Genomic DNA, 22,101 nt, shown 5'->3' with positions numbered 1-22,101 from the left:
TAGGAAAAATCAGAAGTGTCACTTTTGACCCTTCGGTTAAATTTGAAGAGACTGGGAAGCCATTTATTCAACATTTTCATATGATGTAGTTTGACCTTTTCTGAATCCTTTTTATTAATTTAGAATATATGAATAGAGGAGCAGAGTTGACGACATTAATGAATGTATTCGATCTAATATATTGGCTCAGCCCTGTTTTGTTCTGTTTGGGTTTTTTTGGGTTTAGTAATTTAGCTTTTTTTTTTAGTTTTTTTTTGTTTTTTTGGAATTTTTCTTTGTGATAGCCTTTTCTTTTATTTCTTTTCTCTTCATGATTAATCATATTAAGAGTTTGGAAGTCTATTACACTTGTACTATTTGTAGTTTCTCTTGTATATGTTTATTACCAATAATGTAATTCCAATCTCTTTGTATCACTATTGTTATTATGTTTATGAAATTGAAAACTAATAAAAAGATTAAAAAAGAAAAGATTTACATAGTGTCCATACAAATCATTTCACCACATCAGAGGAAACAGCCTCTGAATACAAGGACGTCCCTTTAAAACAGAAGTGAGGGGAGAATTTCTTTAGCCAGGGGATACTGAATCTATGAAGTTCATTGCAACAGGCAGCAGTGCAGACCAAGTTATTGGGTATTTTTAAAGTGGAGGTTGATATGTTTTTGATTAGCAAGGGTGTCAAAGGTTATAGGAAGAAGGCTAGAGAATAGGGTTGGGAGGGATAATAAATCAGCCATGATGGAATTGCAGAGCAGACTCAATGAGCCAAATAGCCTAATGCTGTTCCTATGTCTTATGGTCTTTTGAGTGCATTGAGATAGTACAAGGGAAAACAATGATAGCGTGCTTAATTCCAGGGTCAAATGTGTGAACGTAGGTATTGAATCCAGGACATTCTGACTCAGAAGTAAGTGTGTTACCTGCTGAACTATGGCTGACCCCAGATGTGTGAAGCTATGAAAGCAATTCCCATCTACTCTTTCAGGAGATGTAAACAACACCATCTTCCAAATCCTTTAACCAATGTCTAAAGTACATAATTTGGTCCTTCTCCCATTGCTGTTGTGGAACCATCGATGCACGGAGAATGAGAAGAAATACTGACTTCACATAGGTCCATGATTTAAAAAGGGAGAAAATCATGGCAGATTTTGGAGTTAGGCTGCACAGGATTCATTAGAAAGGGTGAATAAAAATAAGCCAGGTGCAGACAGAGTGACCAAATATTGGGGTGTCCATTGTGTGAGTAGACAACATTGGAATGGCTTTGGCTCATCAGGCTTGGGCAAGGTAAGTATCTGATAGGTTTCTTCTTCTTTATTCTTCATTCATTGTCTGTGTGTGTTCTTTCTGTGAGATGTGGGAATTCTGGGAGACCTCCAGCTTCCCAGACAACCACCGGGTGCATTGAACTGCAGCTCCGCAGAGAATGTATTAAGGTACCGTCACCAGATTCAGGAACAGTTATCACCTTTCTGTTATGGTTATCATTCTATAGATTTATTGAGTATGCCCACAAGAAAATGAATCTCAGGGTTGTATGTGGTGACATATAAGTACTTTGATAATGCACTTACTTTGAACTTTGGTTTGTATTTCACTGTTACCAATGTCATTCTCACAGGAATTGTCCTCACATTTTAAATCTCAAGGCTGACCGGTCCTGTGTCCCTCTCATCATTATCAGATTTTCATCAACAACATGCAGATTAGTGCTCTTCTTGAAACTGCAACTTGACTCTTTATCTTTTTCTCTTCCCTGTGCAGTCCATTTATGTTTGTGTGCCTGACATGCTCTTTGTATGTGTCCTGTTGCACCTTTAAACCTGCATTGGTCTGGTGTATGTGAGCCCCTGCCACAACGGTTACACAATTTATGCAGCCAAGCCAGTTTCTGTTTAGAAATTACAATGTTGTTCACGCTCCTAACTGCAACTCAATTGCACCCCTGTCTGCTGTTTCCATTGATACTGCAATTACAACTGCTCTTTTAAATGCAAGTTGTGCTTCAGTTAGGAGCTATTTTTGAATATTTTCTTGGAAGACTCCACAAACTAAACAATCTTTGTGCATCATTAAGCCCATCATTGAACTGACAATGCTCAGACAATCTCTTCAATTCAGTCACATACACTGAAATGAACTCCCCTTCCTTTTGATTCCAGTTATGAAACCTAAAGCATTCTGCAATCAACAATGGCTTTGGTTCTAAATATTCCTGCATAACGTTCACAGTATCAGAAAAGTTTATTTCTGCTGATTTGGTTAGAGCAGTCAAACTTTGAAGCAAACCGTATGCCCTTTAAACCAATGCACTCAGCAAAATTGGTACTCATTTCTCATTGGCTATTTTATTGGCTTCAAAATACTGTTCATTTAGCTCAGTATATGTGCGCCAGTTATCCACTGAGCAATCAAACATGTCTATCTTCCCAAAATAGCCAGCCATTTCTGTTCTTTTTTTATTTATGATTAGTATCATTTGGTACTTACTATTTAGGAACCCATGAATTCTTAAGCTTTCTACTTAAAACAAACTCGATTGTGCCTTGCCTTCCAAAGAGCACATGCTGCACTGATTTTTTAAAAACTTGACTGTTCCTCACTGTGCTTCAACAGTTCAGTACCATCTCATGTTCATTTTAAAAACACCTCATCACTGCTGTTATGTTTTGTAACTTCAAAACATTAAACTAATTCAAAGGAAAACAAAAGTGTCCAAAATGCAAGTCTTAGTTCTTGTTTACTTTAGGCGAGGTGCACACTTAACTACATGGTAGCATATCATATCATATGCAATTCCCTTTTTTACATACAACCCATAGTGTATTATTTAAATGAACAAGAATGCTTAATCAAACTGTATATTTACAATTTACTCATATATTAAATACACAACAGCATTTACAAGTTACCAACAAAGAGTCAGAATAAGAGACCTTCTAACAGGTTTTTACCACAATCCACTAATTTGATGTTCACTGTTCAAAGTTCAAAGTAAATTTATTAATAAATTGCATATACCTGTATGTCACTATATACAACTCTGAGATTCATTTTCTTGGGAGCATTCACAGTAAGTACTTAAAAATACAATAGAATCAATGAAAAACCACACACAAGATGGACAAACCAATGTACAAAGACAACAAACAAGCAAAGAAGAAAAAAAACAAACAAAAATAATAACAATGAACACCAAGAACATGAGATAAAGAATCATTGAAAGTAAATCCGTAGGCTGAGGGAACAATTCAGTGTTGCGGGGAGTAAAGTTGTGTGAAGTTATCCCCTCTGGTTCAACAGCCTGATAGTTGAAGGGCAATAAATGTTCCTGAATTTAGTGGAATGGGTTCTGAGGCTCCTGTACCTCCTTCCTTCCTGATGGCAGCTGCAATTTAATGAATTTAAATTCAAAGAAATTTAACTTTAAAAGCAATTTAAAGAAATATAATGATTTGAATTTTTTTTTCCAAAAATACACTTTATTCATAATGTGGAGATTAAATTCAGATATCTTGGCAGCCTAATAACAAGTGACGGCAGGTGCAACACAGATATCAAATACAGAATAGCAATGGCAAAGGAAGCCTTCCAGAGAATGAAGACCATATTAACAGACAGAAAGATGAGCACGTACACTAAAACAGAATACTGCAGTGCTACATTTATTCTATCCTGACTTATGGAAGTGAATGCTGGACCATTTCCCCAGCAATGGAAAAGAGACTAGAAGCAGCTGAATTATGGTTCTACAGGAGAAGGTTAAAAATATCATGGACCACACACACATCAAATGAAGAAGTTCTCAGAAGAGCCCAAGCAGTTCGATCACTCATACCAACAATAAGAGAAAGACAACTCAGATTCCTAGGACACATCATGCAGAAAGATGATACTCTCTGGAAGATCAAGGGGAGCAAACCTAGAGGAAGACCTCAGCTTATGTACACCAAAAGCCTAGCCAGGTGGCTACCCATCAGGAATTGGAAGTCATCCAAAGAAAGAGGGATAGTTCTATATGGAAAACCATGGTCACGAACATCCGCTTCGGATATGGTACCTAGACAGACAGACAGACAGGACATTAAATGCCATCAGGACATGTTTCTCTACATATTCATTGTAGCATCAATTTAATACATCCTGCTACTGTGCCATATGGTTCCTCCTTAAAAATGTGCACATGAAATATTTAAGAGGCTGATATCCAGAGCCCAGCCCCTTGGGTTCCAGCCAAAGCAGGACCCTAGACTATAGTTAAATATGGAATGAAAAATGGAGGTGTTAGATTGACCTCAGAGCAGATTAAAAGGTCAGCACTGTTGTGATTGTCAACTTGAGACACACAGCTGGTGGTATAAAAGCCTTTATTCAGCACACACAAGCTGACAGCATTTGGAGACACTCTGGAGAGAGGCTTCCTGACCCAAAACTACATCACATTTTTATATGCTAAAGATCAAAGGTAACAAGACAATTTCTATAGTTACAATGCATTTATAATGCTTCTTTTGAGTTACATATAATTTCCAAACACCTAGATCTTCACACCAGCACTCCAGACACCTTAAATTGAATGCTAATCGCTGCTGTCTCTGAGCTGCGTTTTGCATATTCAGACATCTGAGGTCAATGGCTTGCAGTCGATTCCAGTCTGAGGCTCCAAGAACATCATTGTTCTAAGCTGCATTTTAAATACAATCTACATTCAGGTCTGAAGACTGGCTGTTGTTGAAATTAATATTTGTTCTATTCCACAACTCTAGAATATGCCCCAACAAGCACAACACTAAGGGTAAAGGGCTGCGCTGTTTTATGTTCTATAGTCTTTCCTATAGAGAGTGCAGAGGAGATTTACAAGGCTCTTGCCTGGATTAGAGGGTGTAGTTTATGAGAATAGGTTGAGTGAACTTGGCCTTTTCTCCTTGGAGCGACGGAGGATGAGAGGTGACCTGAATGAGGTGTATAAGATGATGAGGGACGTTGATCATGTGGGCTGAGATGGCTAGCACAAGAGGGCCTAGTTCTAAGGTGCTTGGAAATAAGTACTGAGGGGATGTCAGGGGTACGTTTTTCACACAGAGTGTTGTGGGTGCGGATAATGCACTGCTGGCGGCAGTGGTGGAAGCAGATACAACAGGGTCTTTTAAGAGCCTCTTAGACAGGTATATGGAGCTTAGAAAAATAGAGGGCTATCCGCTAGGTAAATTCTAGGCAGCTTCTGGGGTAGGTTACATGGTTGGCACAACATTATGGGCCTGTAATATACTGCAGATTTCTATGTTTTATGTTCTATTGTCCTTCCTAACGGAGCTTTTGCGGTGGTAACACCGAGCTTCAGTTAGTTCCTCAGCATACACTCCTATATTCCTAGCTGCCATGGTGGGATCTGAACTCATGACTCCACATATAACTGCTATCTTACTGCATCCCTCTAAGAGTGAGATGAGCCTATCATGGGGAGAAGAGCCAAGATTCGTAACATGACCTGGTTGTTGCAGTCTTTTAACACTTGCCTTCAAATCGGTGACTAACCATCAATTTAGATTAGATTCAACTTTATTGCCATTGTGCCGAGTACAGATACAAAGCCAATGAAATGCAGTTGGCATCTGACCAGAAATGCAAAGAATAGTGTTATTTACAAAATAACTGCAAATAAAAAGTAAATGCTACAGCACACAAATATAAAAGTACTGAGACAGGACAATATGGGTGCAATACTGCTTAGCGCTGTGATGAGAGGTTCAGCAGGGTCACAGTCTAAGGGAAGAAGCTCTTCCTGAGCCTGCTGGTGCAGGAACGGAGGCTTCTGTAGCGCCTACCGGTTGGGAGAAGAGTAAATAGTCCACGGTTAGGGTGAGATGCATCCTTGATAATGCTTTTCGCCCTGCCCAGGCAGCGTTCATGGTAGATGTTCTCAATGGTGAGCAATTGGGTGCCGATAATCCACTGGGCAGTTTTCACCACACGCTGGAGTGCTTTGCGGTCTGATATAGGACAATTGCCATACCACACTGAGATGCAGTTGGTGAGTATGCTCTCAACGGTACAACTGTAAAAGTCCATCAGTATCCTGGGACAGAGGTGAGCTTTCTTGATGCTCTGCAGGACATAAGGGTGCTGTTGCGCCCTTTTGATCAGGATGGAGGAGTTCAGGGACCAGGTGAGATCCTCGGAAATATGGACACCAAAGAACTTGAAGCTTGATACACGCTCCACTACTGCTGTATTACACTCCATTACTGTAGATCTGAGGTTCCCAACCTTTTTTATGCCACGGAGCCTTACCACTAACTGAGGGGTCCGTGAACCCCTGGTTGGGAACCCCTGGTGTAAATTGCGTAAAGTCACAGTGAATCCAATGCTTCAAATGCCTCCCATTGTTTGAACTGCCAAACATACCATAGATTAACACTTACTAAATGCTGGAGAAACTCAATAGGTCAACTGGCATCTGTGGAGAGGAGACCTTTTGGACCAAAGCCCTGCAACGGGCCCAAAAACCTCCTCTCCACAGATGATGCTTGGCCTTTGAGTTCCTCCAATATTTTGTGCGCTGCTCAAGATTTCCAGTGCCTGCAGAATCTCTTGTGTATACCATAGATTATCTGTTCACAAACTGCAAAAATGTTATTTTACGGTCAGAAAACCTGCAAATCCCTTAATGGGGAATGGGCAATTGGTAGCTGCATTGTGCAGCACAAAATTGAGTAAACTGAAAAAATGCAGACTGTCTCCGTTCCATGCGAATCTATCTAAGGTAAATGTTGGCTGACATCCAAGTATGGGTGATTTAACCTAGGAATGCCAGACTGACCTTTATGGTCATTGCTGTTCTTGCAAGGGATTCTACTGCGAAACTACTATAAGAAATAATGAAGAACAAATATGCATTGAAAATTAGTTCTGCTACATAAGCTTTACATAAATTAGCATGATATTTACATACTAACTGTGCGAACAAAAACTGTCTGTTACATTGTTTGATTTTACGCAAATATCTCTCAATGCGCACCGTCAAATAGTGTTCCTGAGGAAGAGAGTCTTCATTCCCTGCAAATGAGTGTTTGTACCTCATATGTACCAGGGATACTGGAGGCTGCAGCTCAGTTTAACCTTTGAGATAAGTCAGAAACCAGCCGTTGATCCAATAAAATGGTAGCTAAGTATTGCTGTAGTAGCAAGTGAAGACCGAGAACAGTAAAGCTGTTTACATCAGCACTGGAAATATTTTATCCACACCCTGAAGTGAAAATAGCAAGTATGTGATGCTTACACAGCTCAATCACGTGGTAACATAGCAGCTTTTATTAGATCAATTGTATAGAATTGCACGGAATCTGTAGCATGGAAGCAAGCCATCATGCATATGTGCATTATCGAGTTAGATCACTTAGGCCAGTGTATTGGTGTTTCAGTCAATTCTTCTTCATTGTCACAGATGGCTATGGAGGACAGGTCATTGAGTATCTTTAAAACGGAGGTTGATGGGTTCTTGATTAGTAAGAGCATCAAACGTTACAGGGAGACGGCAGCAGAATTGAGGTGGAAATAGAAAATAAATCAGCCACGATTGAATGGCAGAGCATATTCAATGGACAAAATGGAATAATTTTGCCTCTATGTCTTATAGTCTTATTCCACTCCCCTCAGGATATCTTTCTTCTTCCTTTTCCCTCCAATTCTCATGAGATTTCTAATTGACGGCATCTAAAATCCCACGACAAACCCCTTTGATTTGAAGCAAGAAACAACCTTCTGGGAGAATCCACAAGGTCCAGCTGTAGCTGTGAGGGGAAATGAATTTTCAACACCTGGGGTCGAAACCCTGTACCTGATCCTTTCTCCCCACAAAAGCTGTTTGACCCTCTGAACATGTCCCGATAAAGGGTCTTGAACCGACGTGTTGGCTGTTTATTCCCCTGCAAAGATGCTGCCAGACCTACTGAGTTCCTCCAACATTTTGTATGTGTGTGTGTGTGTGTGTAACTCTTCACTCTCTGTGTTCATCAGTAGATTCTTTGTTCCTCCAGAATCCAGCTTATGTCAATTTTGAAGATGAGATTCATATTATAAATACAAAGAAATATATTCATATCTATTTACATTTTGCCTCCTTGCTTTAAATGGTAAAGTACTCACCACAGTTACCAATTACCCTATCCAACCAACTGACAGCTTTATAGAAACCTTAAGAGGGATGCCATGGTCGTGTAGTGGTTAGTGTGATGCTGTTACAGCTCGAGGCATCGGAATTTGGAGTTCAATCCCGGCATCATCTATACGGAGTCCGTACGTCCTCCCTGTGGAATGCATAGGTTTTCTCCAGATCCTCTGGTTTCCTCCCACAGTCCAAAGACATAACAGATAGATTAACTGGTCATTGTAAATTGTCCCTTGACTAGGTTAGGGTTAAATCAGGGTGTCAGAAGTTTCTGGGCGGTGCAGCTCAAAGGTCTAGAAGGGCTTATTCTGTATTGTATTGCTAAACAAAAATAAATTTAAAATATCCAGTTTTGACTGATCCGCCATGCTCCGAATCTGACCTTCCTCATTACCTCTGAAAAGTTGCCATGGGGTGGGTACCAAAATGTCTTTTCATAACTTTGGTTTAAAAAAGGCAAAGCAAATGAGATACCTTTCTTTCAAAATCAAATAAAGCTATTTGGTATGAAGATTTAAAGGCAATGAAAGTTTCATTAGTCATAGGCCCTGAGAGTTGTCAGCCGAATCCAAATTATAGCTGGTAGAAACATCCATTTGTCAGCTTAATGCAAGCCCCACTTGCCTCAGTTGGCCACTGCAGAGAAAAAGCAAGCTATTAAAAATAAACGATTCTGGTGAGATCAACAGGAAGCCAAAGGACTACTATTAATAACTATTAATACATCAAAGCCAATTTGCTTCAACTGAGGAGATTTATCTCTCAGCAAATACAGTGGCCTCATAAAAAGTTTAGCACTTAGCTGGATTATTCCATCCTAAATAAACTATAAAATAAGAAAAAGCAGAATATAAGGTCACTGAGAAAGGCATTCCATTTTGTCAGAGTTATATACAAGGAGTTTGGTAACTCAAGAAAGCAACATCCGTCATTAAGGACCCTCCCATTCAAGACATGCTCTCTTCTCACTATCGCTATCAAGGAGAAGGTGCAGGAGTCTGAAGATCCACAATCAGATTTTCTGAATGGTCCACGAACCCATGAGTACTACCTCATTATTCTATTTATTGCATTATTTATTTATCTTTGTAATGTATAAATTTTTATGTCTTTGCATCGCACTGCTGCACAAAACTACTAATTTCACATCATATGTCATGATAATAAATGGGACTCTTGTTTCTGGAATTAAAAACATGGTCCAGAAATCTTACACAAATGCAAAGGAAAATTGATTACTCCCAAAGTGAAATGCAATTACAACCCATTCCGGAATGAATCAGGAACTTCAATCAAATGAGGTCACGGTTGTGCTGACAACATAATTTAAAGTCAGATTCACATTGACTTATGCAGTTCGCAGAGTTGCAATGGTCTATTGCTGCTGCTCCCAGCTGATTCTAACTGGGGCTAAGAATTCCACAAATAAATCTCCTTACTTGCCACCTCTCCTTTCGGTTCTCCTTCACCTCTTCATTCCTTTCACTCATCAGAACCCCTATCACATACAACTGTTTCACCTCCCAATCGCACCCCTGTTCTTCAAGTTTCTAATCAGCACTCCACCAAATCTGAATCTTTAGCCTTCCCTCCCCAACCATGGTCCGTGCCCTGACTTTGACTATCCCTCCTTGTCTCTCCCACAGCCCCCAATCCTGGACCAGCCTGAAGCTTTCCTTCACACTCTTCCACACAATGGCACCCAATTTGAAGTAAAATATGTGAAGGGCTTTCACAAGGGACGTCATCCACTGCCAGACTCTGCTGAGATGGGCCCATACCCAAAGCAAATTTGCCCAAGAATTTCCAGGCCCATCACGTCCTTCCCATGCTACAAAAATGGACATGTAAGATTAATAGCTTTCAACCACTAGGATGTAAAATTTCCAGATTTGAAAGCATAATGTTTTATGGGAATAGCCCAAACATTATCACACTAAAACCTTCTTTGAAAACCTTTGCCTCCTGAGAACAGTAAAACATTCTTAAAATATGTTTAATGAAAATCCTGAGTTACACTGTGCTGCATTATCATCATCAAAAATATGTTTCTGCACAATCAACAAATCTCACTTGGGTCATTCAGAAGATTAAACAATTATAATAAATGATTCTTCTGAGGTCTCCTTGTAGAGTACAGCTGCGACAGAATTTATAAGAGTGAGAGGCAACTTGATTGAAGTGTGTAAGAGTCTTGATAGATTGAACATGAATGGATATTTCATCTTGTAGGGGGATGTAGAAAAAAGGTTGTTATTTAACAATTAACTATCATACATCTATAGTCATAGTCATACTTTATTGATCCCGGGGGGAAATTGGTTTTCGTTACAGTTGCACCATAAATAATTAAATAGTAGTAAAACCATAAATAATTAAATAGTAATATGTAATTTATGCCAGGAAATAAGTCCAGGACCAGCCTATTGGCTCAGGGAGTCTGACCCTCCAAGGGAGGAGTTGTAAAGTTTGATGGCCACAGGCAGGAATGACTTCCTATGACGCTCTGTGTTACATCTCGGTGGAATGAGTCTCTGGCTGAATGTACTCCTGTGCCCAACCAGTACATTATGTAGTGGATGGGAAACATTGTCCAAGATGGCATGCAACTTAGACAGCATCCTCTTTTCAGACACCACTGTCAGAGAGTCCAGTTCCATCCCCACAACATCACTGGCCTTACGATTGAGTTTGTTGATTCTGTTGGTGTCTGCTACCCTCAGCCTGCTGCCCCAGCACACAACAGCAAACATGATAGCACTGGCCACCACAGACTTGTAGAACATCCTCAGCATCGTCCGGCAGATGTTAAAGGACCTCAGTCTCCTCAGGAATTAGAGATGGCTCTGACCCTTCTTGTAGACAGCCTCAATGTTCTTTGACCAGTCTAGTTTATTGTCAATTCATATCCCCAGGTATTTGTAATATTCCACCATGTAGAGTATCTAAGGATAAGACAATTCTTTTCCTGTCAGAAGTTTTGAACCTTTCCACAAAGCATGATGATGAAGAAGATGAAGTTTGGTTCTATTTGTACATCGAAACGTGCAGTGAAGCGTGTTGTTTGCATCAACGAACAGCACAGTGCAAGGACGTGCTGCAGGCAAGCGACGCCATGCTTCTGGTGCCAACGTAGCAGGTCCACAACTTACAACCTGTACGTCTTCCAATTTACCAGAATGCTGCCTGGATAAGAGAGCATATCTTATGAAGAAAGGCTGAGTGAGCTAGGGAGTGAAGGGGGATGGGAGATGACTTGTTAGATCATAAAGGAGACATAGATCGAGTGGATAGCCAGAGACTTTTTCCCAGAGAGGAAATAGCTACAATGAAGGGCATAGTTTTAAGGTGACTAGAATAAAGTACAGGGGGGGATGTCAGAGGTAACTTTTGTTACACAAAGAGTGGTGGGTGACTGGAACACCTGCTACAGATTTTTTAGGGGCAGATACATTAGGGGCATTTAAGAAGCAGATGGATGATAGGAAAATGCAGGACTCTGTAGAAGGGATGGGTTAGATTGATCTTAGAGTAGGTTAAAAGTTTGGCACAACATCAGGGTGTACTGTGCTCTCTGTTCTAAATGTATTTTTAAAAAACTTAAAGAATACCCACCAAATGTACAAAATATCAAACTAGGATAAATTGGGGGCTAACTTAAAATAACTAGCATGGGACTAATATGACCAGTGCATATAAAGACAAATTATTGAAAAGCTCCCAAAATAGAAATGGGAATTTCTTCATCATTTGGGATCAGTATAGTGAAATGGGGTAAAGAGAAACAGGGAATCGGCAGCTCCTGCACAACCCTTTCCAGTTTTAGCTTTCTGTTCCAATCAATGGGACAATAGAGTGCAGCGGATATGCTCGCCAACACACTCAGGAAACTTCAAAGCTTCATCCAGGGCAACGCTTGTCTTCAGCATGATACGTCACAGCAGGCAGTCAAATAAAAACAAGTGATACCCAACCTAAGAAGGGAGCATTAGAACTTGGTCTCTCAGGGGATAGTGGAGAGGCTAAGGAAGTACATGCAGAGCGAGACTCGATGCCTCTGGTGAAGGGTGTCAAAGATGAGAATGGAAATAGTCAGAAGATTCTGGAAACACTCATCAGGTCAGGCAGCATCCATGGACACAGAAACACCTAATGATTCAGGACCAGGTCTCTTCTTCAGATGAGTAGAGAGAGAAACAGCACTGAAGGAACTCTGCAGGGTCAGGCATTAGAAGGGGAACAATAGTCAATGTTTTGGTCAGAGACCCTTCATCTGAACTACAGTCCAAAACGTCAACGGTTTATCCCCCTCCATTGTCTGACTTGCTCAGTTCCTCCAGCACTTTGTGTGGAATACTCAAGATTTCCAGCATCTGCCGAATCGCTTGTGTCTCCAAGAGAGAAACAACTTGTGCTACGTAGTCAAGGTGGGAAAGGCCAGCAAATTTCCCTGATAGGGTGAGACTCTGCCCCCAATGTTCAGGATGAGTTGGAGGGTTTAATATGATTTAACTGGCCCTTCAATAGCCAAATAGGCCAACAAGTCTCACCCTAATAGAAATATTCCCTCAGTTCCATCAACAACCCCAGTCTGCCACCTTCTCCACTACCTACCCCAGCAGAGAACAAAGAACATAAAACATTAAAATACAGTGCACGCCCTTTAGTCCACGATATTGTGCTGACCTAACCTACTCATAGATCAATCTAACCCTTCACGCCCTCATAGGCCTCCATTTTTCTTTCAACCACGAATCTCTTAAATGTCCTAAATGTGTCTGTCTATACCACCACCCCCGGCAACGCATTTCAACACTTACCACTCTGTGCACAAAAACCTGTGTTAAAAAAGAGCACGTGTCCTTTTAACTATTTTCTCTTTCCACAGATGCCTCCCGAACTGAAGAGTATTTGTCCAGCATTTTCTCTTTTCAAATCTTCAGCATCGTGTTTTTTTTTGTTTTCAGATTGTCAGCACTCCCCAACTTTAAAATTCCGTGTCAGACACCTGCAGGTCTCAAAGAGCGCAAGTCGATCATTTTAATCAAATTTAACCATTTATTAAAGTTCAGTTGTTAGTTAAATGTTAAATCGTTTGTTTAAACGTCACATTAAAGGAAAATAAAATCTGGCTGTCCTGCTTCATTGCTTCGCGGTTTTATTTCAAAGGACGAGAGATTTGTTTTAAATCCTCTTCACGGGGGTTCACAGGATGTGGTGAACGGGGGGGCTACAACCCACTTCCTCGACTAGGGCGCCGTCTGCTTTTGCAGGGGATTCCGCCTCACCTCCAAGCAGTCAGTCGGAAAGCAGCAGGAGGGGTCGCCGAGGGCCAGGCTCCCCCTCCCAAGTCTATCCGACAAGCGGCCAGGGTTGAGATCAGCCGCTGCAAGCCTGGCGCGGAAGCGGTGTAGGGGGGTGATAGCGGTTCTGCAAATGGGTTGCATTGAACGGGAACTGCGGGCTGGGCGGGGGGAGATGCATTGTGTGTGATGGACGTCCCTCCCGCAGATTGGATGCGATCGGCGGCCTCCGTGGGAAGGTAAAGTCTCGCACTGAGGAAATCATCCGTGCGGGAAGAGGGTGGCAGATGGGACTGCGGGAATGCTGTGGTTGCCAGTGGCCCGGGGATATTGACCTGATCTGGTGACTGAGCGCTGATGCGGCGTCGCCTGGTGACATAGAGAAGGGCTCGCTCGGAGCTTCTGGCCGTGCCCAGGGAGAAACAGCACACCGCAAGACAAAAGGAGGCTGGCATGGGGAGGTTCCGTAGGAAGACCTGCATCGCCCTGTCGCTCTTCACGCTCTTCATTTTCGGCACTCTGGTGGGCTTGAAGACCCTGAAACCGAGCGACAGGGACGGGGACCCCGGCCCCAGGCTCCGCTTGATGCCCTTGGCGGAGACGCTGGACACCAGGCGGCCCACCGCCGCCAAAGCCATCCTGATGCTGCCTCCCACTGTCACCAAAGCGAGCGACACCCACCTGGGGACCTACCCCGCCGCCAACCACGACCTCCACATATTTTACTATGGCTGGTACGGCAGTCCGGAGTTGGACGGCAGGTTCGTGCACTGGGACCACGCGCTGGTGCCCCACTGGGACCCGAAGGTGGCCGCGGGCTACCCGAAGGGCAGGCACAGCCCGCCCGAGGATATCGGCTCCAGCTTCTACCCCGAGTTGGGACCTTACAGCTCCAGAGACCCCCGCATCATACAGGAACACATGAAGCAGCTTCGAGCTGCCGCTGTCGGTAAGAGAGGGCAGGGGGGCTTTCAAGTGAAGCGTCGTAACTAACAGGTGGACAGTTAACCCTAGCTCGTTGGATTATGCTATTTGTACTGGGATGTACGTGGTGTAGAGAAATACCATGTACAGTAAGTTTCCTAAATGAAGATACAGAGAGCGGAGAATGGGCGGTCTATAATTACTTTGGCTTGGAGAAGTAGTTGCTCATGTTTAACATTCCCTCCCCCCCCCCAATCAGCCTGATAAAGTAGTTGGACTTTTGTGGTAGAGTTTAAGAAAATACTTAAGAGTGGAGATTAAGGTCTCTCTCCAAAAAAAGACCTCAGGCCGTTTAAATGGTTTGGCATGGACTGGATGGGACGAAGTATCGGTTTCTGTACTTTGACTCCGTGACTTGTTGAAGAAACTTTAAAGCAATCAATAACCAATATTAATTGTGGAAACGTTCTGATCCATGTGTTCCAGTGGCTTTTTCCCAGACATTGCTTCTGCAACAGCAAGGATTCTATTTCAGGAACAGGTTGGGACCTCCTGGCCCAATGTGCCCGGAGTAGGGTGTCAGGGGGAGCCACCCTGTTGGATGTAAAATCCATTTTCACAAATAAGGTCGTCCCTTGTCATTCATAGCCGGGCTCTTGGGGATCACATCAAACCTGCGCAGGAGGCAGTGGGGCAGAATGTGAGGGAAATCAGAATGAAGGCTCATGGCAGCTTAAATAAAGCAAGGGAGCCGCACGCAGTGGCAAAAGTGTGTTAAATTCAATAGCTTTGCGACATCCGAGTGTCTATAAAACCGCAGGGCAAACTTCCAAATGTATCTCATAAGTAGCAAGTAGTTCAAAGTACATTTATTATCAACGTTATCTATAGATTATACAACCTTGAGATTTGCCTGCTTACGGGCAGCCGCAAAGCAAGGAACCCGAAAGAACCCAGTTCAAAGAAAGGCCAACACCCAATATGCAGAGAGAGGGAGAGAGAGAGAGAGAGAGAGAGAGCAAAATCGTGCAAACGATAAAAGCAAGCGAATGCAGAACGAAATTGGGTCCTCAGTGCTGCGGAGAGAGGAGTAAACGTCGCGGAGGTGTGAGCAGCAGCACACATTGCAAAAGAACATGTGTGGACCAGCGGGTTTATCAGTCACGCGGGGAAATTGGGTGGTGTGGGCTCGTTCAGCCAGAATGTGCTGCACAGCGACTAGGGTTCATTTCCTCTGCTGTCTGTAAGGAGTTAGTACGTTCATCCTGTGAGCATGTGGGTTTCCTCTGGGTGTTCCTGTTTCCTCCCACATTCCAAAACCTATGGGAAAGTTGGTTAGTTAGTCACATGAAACTGGAAGGGCCTTTTAGAATCAGAATCAGAATCCTTTATTATCGCCAAGTATGTGGACACATACAGGGAATTTGATGCCGGTTTCCCTGAGCTCTCGCTGTACAGAATCAAAAAGCAAACAAAACAATAGTGCAAATAATCGTGAACTATATACAATGAGGTATACCTTTGTATGTACAGGTGGACGGTTTATAATAGACTGAAATTCAAGTGTTCATAAGACTGATGGCATACAGAAAGAAACTGTTCTTGTACCTATTTGTCCTGGCATACTGTGATCTAAAGCACCTACCAAAAGGAAGGAGTTGGAACAGGTGATGGCCAGGGTGTGAAGGGTCTACAATCATGCTGCTTGCTCGCTTCTTGACTCTAGATGCATATAAGTCCTGGATCGAGGCCAGCTTTACTATGCTGTATTGCTGAATAAAACATGTGACAACCAGCTCACTAACACTGGCAGTCTCAATTTTGAGCAGCAACATTGGCTGCCACGGTGGAGTGATTCAATTCTAAGTGAGATATTAAATGGAAGGAAAGTTCCCTTCTTTTAACGTGTAGAGCAGTTTCTCGACTGGTATTTCCCTGATTGACCAACAAACCTGGGAACTCAAGGAAGCCCAGTGTGTGGAGTTCCAGGTAATCAAAGTCAGTACTCAGCAGGCTGTAAGCTGAGAATGAACGGCCATACATTTCTCTTAGTTCCTCAGTATATAGGAGGTGGACATTCAGCCCATCGAGTAAATGGCAGCTCTTGATGCTTTCCCATCAGTCCTGTTTCCCAGTTACCTCTCTCACATGTCCAACAACTCAATATCTTACCCGCTTACCTAGGGGCAGTTTAAAGCAGGTAATTAACCTACCAATCTTTCGGATGTGGGAGGAAATCAGAGCACGCGGGCGGAAACCCACGCAGTCACAGGTAGAACATCAAAACTTTACACAGTCGGTACCCAAGGCCGTGGTTGAACCCAGGTAGCCAGAGTGTGCGGTAGCAGTAGTAACTGGTCTAACAACAGCAAACTATATAATCATAAATACTTCCTAAAACCCCCAAAAAAAGTGCACAATAAGAAAAAATATCTTGTGGTTGATATGGAATACAGTATTACTCCAACTTCACTCTGGCAACCTCTGCGACGACACTGGTGCCAAGCTGTATCAGCGCTTGGACTACATCAGTGGCGTGGAGAGGCGAACTTGCTGCATGGGCAACAGCCGGTTCTTCAAATCTTCCCGCCCAGGCTTGTGCCCTGGAGAGGACACAGTCCACCAGAGGCGAAAACCAATGATCCTCTGGGATCGACGGCTGCCTACTACTACTATTAGTCCAAAAGTTGGTAGAACATGAGTTTTGATTTGTTAGTTGAAAAACAACTATAGCTGTTGTTACCAATTAACTGGTTACATTTGTTTGACAAGGCAGACACAATGAGACATCAGCTGAGTAAGAATTGAGAATTTGTCTGAACTGGAATTTGCCAATGGCTCAAGGCTGCGTGTCTATCAGTGACAGTGCATAATGGAAACTCAACCAGTGTGGAACTTGGCTGTCTTGATTTTTCTAAAAATATTTGAGCATCAAGGGTCAGCACAGGTCACAGAATATTTGATGGGATTGGAGTATGATATAGAACGTTACAGCACATGTCACGGTGTGCGCTCGCAGGACTGGACTCAAGTGTGGAGGAAGGGCAGGCTTTCTCTGCTGTGGGGGTTGCTGCCACCAACTCAAGCAGGAGTGGCGGACAACTCGACCCAGGAGTGCAGGGACGGCGGAATCCCCATGTAGAGGTGGAAACAAGAGGATAGACATAGGAATACTAACAAATCCTTGGAGGAATGACTGAGCGTCACTGTGAGACAAATCATTCATGCCAATACAATGACTCCGCTCAGGCACTAAACAAAGGGCCTCTTTAAATAATCATAGCATGTGGGAAACGTGTGCCAGTCGCAATTAACTTGACAAGATTAAAGCGAGAGCACAGGGGCTTAACGGCTCTAGCTAAGCTAACAGCAAATACAGGTGCTCGGGGAAAAAATAGAAGATCAGCTTTATAGGGCAAGCCGCAAAGGCCTGCAGGGCACACGACATCAGAGTACACGCCCTTCGGTTCACTATGTTGCGCCAACTTTTTAACCTACTCTAAGACCAACCTAGCCCTTCCCTCCTACTTGGCCCTCTAATTTTCTATCATCCATGTGCCTATCTAAAAGTTTCTTAAATGTCCCTAATTTGTGAGCAACATGGACTGGTTAAACAGGAAAAGGTATGGCAAACCATAAGTAAGAATCAGTCACAAAGTTCTGCCAACCTGAAAGCAAATAACAATACCAACTGCTGCACCAGTATTGACGTAAAGACAGCAAACATGAGATATAAGACTTGCCTCACGCTGTAGAAATCTACGGATTCATAAGATGTGAAGCTTTACATAATCCGGTAAAAACTGATGCATTCTGTAGTGGACAACAGGAATTCTGCAGATGCTGGAAATTCAAGCAACACCCATCAAAGTTGCTGGTGAACGCAGCAGGCCAGGCAGCATCTGTACGTCGACTGCACCTCTTCCTACAGATGCTGCCTGGCCTGCTGCGTTCACCAGCAACTTTGATGTGTGTTGCATTCTGTAGTGGCTTCACCGTATGAAATAGACATTTGAAAAGATTATTTAGCTGAAGAAGTATAAGTGCACATGATTTGTAAAATCTGCAGCTCCATCATGGGGACTGGCCTCCCCAGCATCGAGGACATCTTCAAAAGACGATTCCTTAAAAAGGCAGCATCCATCATTAAGGAAGCCCATCGCCCAGGACAAGCCCTCTTCTCATTGCTACCATATAACAAATTATATAACCATAAATGCTTAAAACCCACCAAGTAGACGATAAGAGAAAGTCCTGTTTGATGTGGAATTAGTATAGATCCAAAGACACACACTCAACATTTCAGAAATAGCTTCTTCCCCTCTGCCATCAGATTTCTGAACAGTCGATGAACCTATGAGCACTACCTCAGCATTTTTGCTCTTTTTTTACATACTTAATTTACACATATATTTCTTATTGTAATTTATAGCATATTTTATGTACTGCTGCCGTAAAACAACAAGTTTCCCAACACACAGCATGTCAGTGCTAGTAAATCTGATTCTAAAACTCAGAGGTTGTATAAATGTGACAGAAATTGTACGTGCTGCACAGATTCAGCTCCAAAGGGTAGCTCACTGTGCAAACAAAAACAGCAAAGGGCATTTTTTGTTACCTTATTTGGTGATTTTCAGCACGCCACTGACCCTCTGAGATATGGATTTATTGAGAATGCAGAGGGAACCAACACTTAAGCACATACCACCAACGTGTCATCTGCTGAACTAGGAGAGCCAACATACTTGACCGCTGTTTTACCACCATCAAGAACGCTTACGGACCCTGCCGATGCCCGCACTTTAGAAAGTCCGATCACCCGGCTCTACTTCAGCTCCCAGCGTATAGGCAGAGGCTAAAAACTGCAGCATCAGTGGTGAGGGCCAAGAAGGTGTGGTCGACGGAGGACTGCTTTGAGTCAGTACAATGGACAGTATTCAGGGATTCATCTTCGAGTCTGACAGAATACGCTACAGTTGTCACCAATTTCATCAAGGCCTGTTCGGAAGAGTATGTGCCTTCAAGACATGCCCAAACGAAAAGCCTTGCATGAACTAGGAGATTTGTCATCTGCTGAGGGCGAGATCTGTGACATTCAAGACTGTAGAACCATACAAGAAGTCCAGGTATGATATAAGGAAGACTATTTTAAGTCAAAAAAACAATTCCAGTTTAGATTAGAGGGGGCTCTGGCAGAGTTTGCAGACCACTACTTCCTACAAAGCGAAACCAAATGCCATGAATTGTTGTGTTGCTTCACTCCCAAACAAACTCAACCCCTTTTATGCACAGTTTGAAAGGGAGAATAAAATAACATCTGTGCAAGTCCATGCAGCACCTGGTGACCCTGTGATCTCAGTCTTGGAGGCTCATGTCAGAACATCTTTCAGGAGGGTGAACCCACGTAAGGTATCAGGCCCTGATGGTGCACCTGATAGGGCTCTGAAAATGAATGCCAACCAGCTGGCAGGAGTATTCAAGGACAACTTCAATCTCTGGTTACTGCAGTTGGAGCTTCCCATCTGCTTCAAAAGGATGACAATCATACTCTTTGATAAGGTGCCACACGTGAGGCTACTTAACAAGATGTGAGCCCATGGTATTACGGGAAATATACTAGAATGGATAGAAGATTGGCAGACTGGCAGGAGGCAAAGAGTGGGAATAAATGGGGCATTTTCTGGTTGGCTGCCAGTGAGTAGTGGTTTGCCACAGGGGTTGGTGTAGGGACCACTTCTTTTCATGTCATATGTCAGTGATTTGGATGAAGGAATTGATGGCTTCATGACCAATTTTGTGGGCATATGGAGATAGATGGAGGGGCAGGTTGTGTTAATGAAGTAGTGTGTCTCCAGACGGACTTAGGCCGATTGGGACAATGGGCAAAAAAGTGGCAGATGGAATATAGTATAGGGATGGACATGGTCATGCAACTTGGTAGAAGGAATAAAGGTGTGGACTATTTTCTAAGTGAGGAGAAAATTCAAAAATCAAAGATGCAAAGGGACTTGGGAATCTTCATGTTCCATGCAAGATTCCCTAAAGGTTATCTGGCAGATTGTGTCAGTGTTAAGGAAGGCAAATACAAAGTGAGCATTCATTTAGAAAGGGATAGAATACAAAATTAAGCATGTAATGCTGAGGTTTTTTAAGGCATCAAGCAGAGAGCACTTGGAGTATTGTCAGCAGTTTTAGGCCCCTTAGCTAAGAAAGTATGTGCTAGCATTGGAGTTGTTCAAGAGATTGATCCCAGGAATGAAAGGGTTAACATATGAGGATCATCTGATGGAGCTCGGCCTGTATTTATTGGAGTTTAGAAGAATGTGGGGGATCTCATTAAAACTATTGAATATTGAAAGGCTTAGGTAGAGTGGATGTGGAGAGGATGTTTCCTATCGTAGAGGAGTTTTGGACCAGAGGACATCCACTTAAAACAGAGATGAGGAAAAATTTCTTTAGCCAGAGGGTGATGAATCTGTGGAATTCATTGCCACAGACGGCTGTGCAGGCCAAGTCTTTGGGAATATTTAAAGTGGAAGTTAATAGGTTCATGATTAATCAGAGTGTCAAAGGTTACAGGGAGAAGGCACAAAAATGGGGTCAGGAGAGATAATAAATCAGCCATGCTGGAATGGCGGAGCAGGCTCGATGGGCTGAATAGCCTAGTTCTCCTCCTGTGTCTTGCGTCTTCAAGTACAGGAGCCTGAAGGTATACACTCAACATTTCAGGAACAGCTTCCTCCTCTCTGCCATCAGATTTCTGAATGGACCAGGTATCCATTAACTCCTCCGTGGTATTTTTTCCCCTCTCTTTGCGCTATTGTTTAATTTAATTTTCTCATTTTTTATACTGACTGTAATTTATACTTTTTATTATTATGTATCGCTGCTGCAAAAACAGCAAATCTTACATTATGTGCCAGTGATATTAAACCTGATTCTGATTCTGAAATAAGCACAGAGCAACATAAATCACAAGCTGGATGACGGTAAGCCAAATAAGCAATAAGAATGCAGAACATAATTGTATGAATGGAAGACTGGGGAATGACAGGAAAATTGGAACGGCATGAAGAATTATTACAAAGAAATGCTATAAAAGATTCATGTGGCCAAGAAATGATAGGAAAACATTTTGGAGGTTCTTTCTTCATGCAGAACAAGTCACTCAGTCGATCTTTGTAGAAAATGTACGCTAAATCATTAAAGCTCAATTCAGCTGTATGAATGTCTCGACACCATTTTGTTTACTTGGCAGGGGAGGACTGTTCACTTTTGACTAATTACTATCCAATTTCCCCAAAGGTGAGCCAACTGCATAACGCCACTTGCTGAATTGTGATTAATTACATGAAACCAGACAGGGGGAAATAAAAACACCTAATGAGCTACAGTTTGCAAAAGATTATCTCAGGCACTCTGCCAAAGAATGGGATTTCATTTTGCACAACTTCAGGTCCAAATCTTCAACAGTCAAATGGACTTCTGGAGAAATCAGCGCGGACAATAATGAAGTAATAATGGGAGAATGATGGAACGAGAGCACCGTAGTTTAATGTAGCACTTGTGTACTGAGTGGATTACCAATAGTGCGAGTAGTCTCAGGAAGACTGGTAGAGCATATCACTAAGAATTAGTGAAGAATGCTAACTCGAAGATGGCAAGGCACAAAAAGAACAGGAATATAAACAACTGGAATC

The 22,101-nt window shown here is 42.6% G+C and overlaps 1 protein-coding gene across 1 annotated transcript in view; it reads left to right on the top strand.

Annotated features, from left to right (window-relative positions):
- Positions 1 to 13,327: 13,327 nt before the first annotated feature.
- LOC134338053 (glycoprotein endo-alpha-1,2-mannosidase-like protein) overlaps positions 13,328 to 22,101 on the top strand; it is a 71,042-nt gene continuing 62,268 nt past the window's right edge. Inside the window, exon 1 of the mRNA XM_063033579.1 lies at positions 13,328 to 14,426. Coding sequence (XP_062889649.1) covers positions 13,931 to 14,426 — 496 coding nt within the window. The 5' untranslated portion in view covers positions 13,328 to 13,930. The remainder of the gene's footprint in view (positions 14,427 to 22,101) is intronic.

This window comes from Mobula hypostoma, chromosome 26, assembly GCF_963921235.1.
Source record: "Mobula hypostoma chromosome 26, sMobHyp1.1, whole genome shotgun sequence".
Lineage (NCBI taxonomy): Eukaryota > Metazoa > Chordata > Chondrichthyes > Myliobatiformes > Myliobatidae > Mobula > Mobula hypostoma.
Note: the sequence above shows the minus strand (reverse complement) of the source record. Positions and strands in the feature narration are given on the sequence as shown.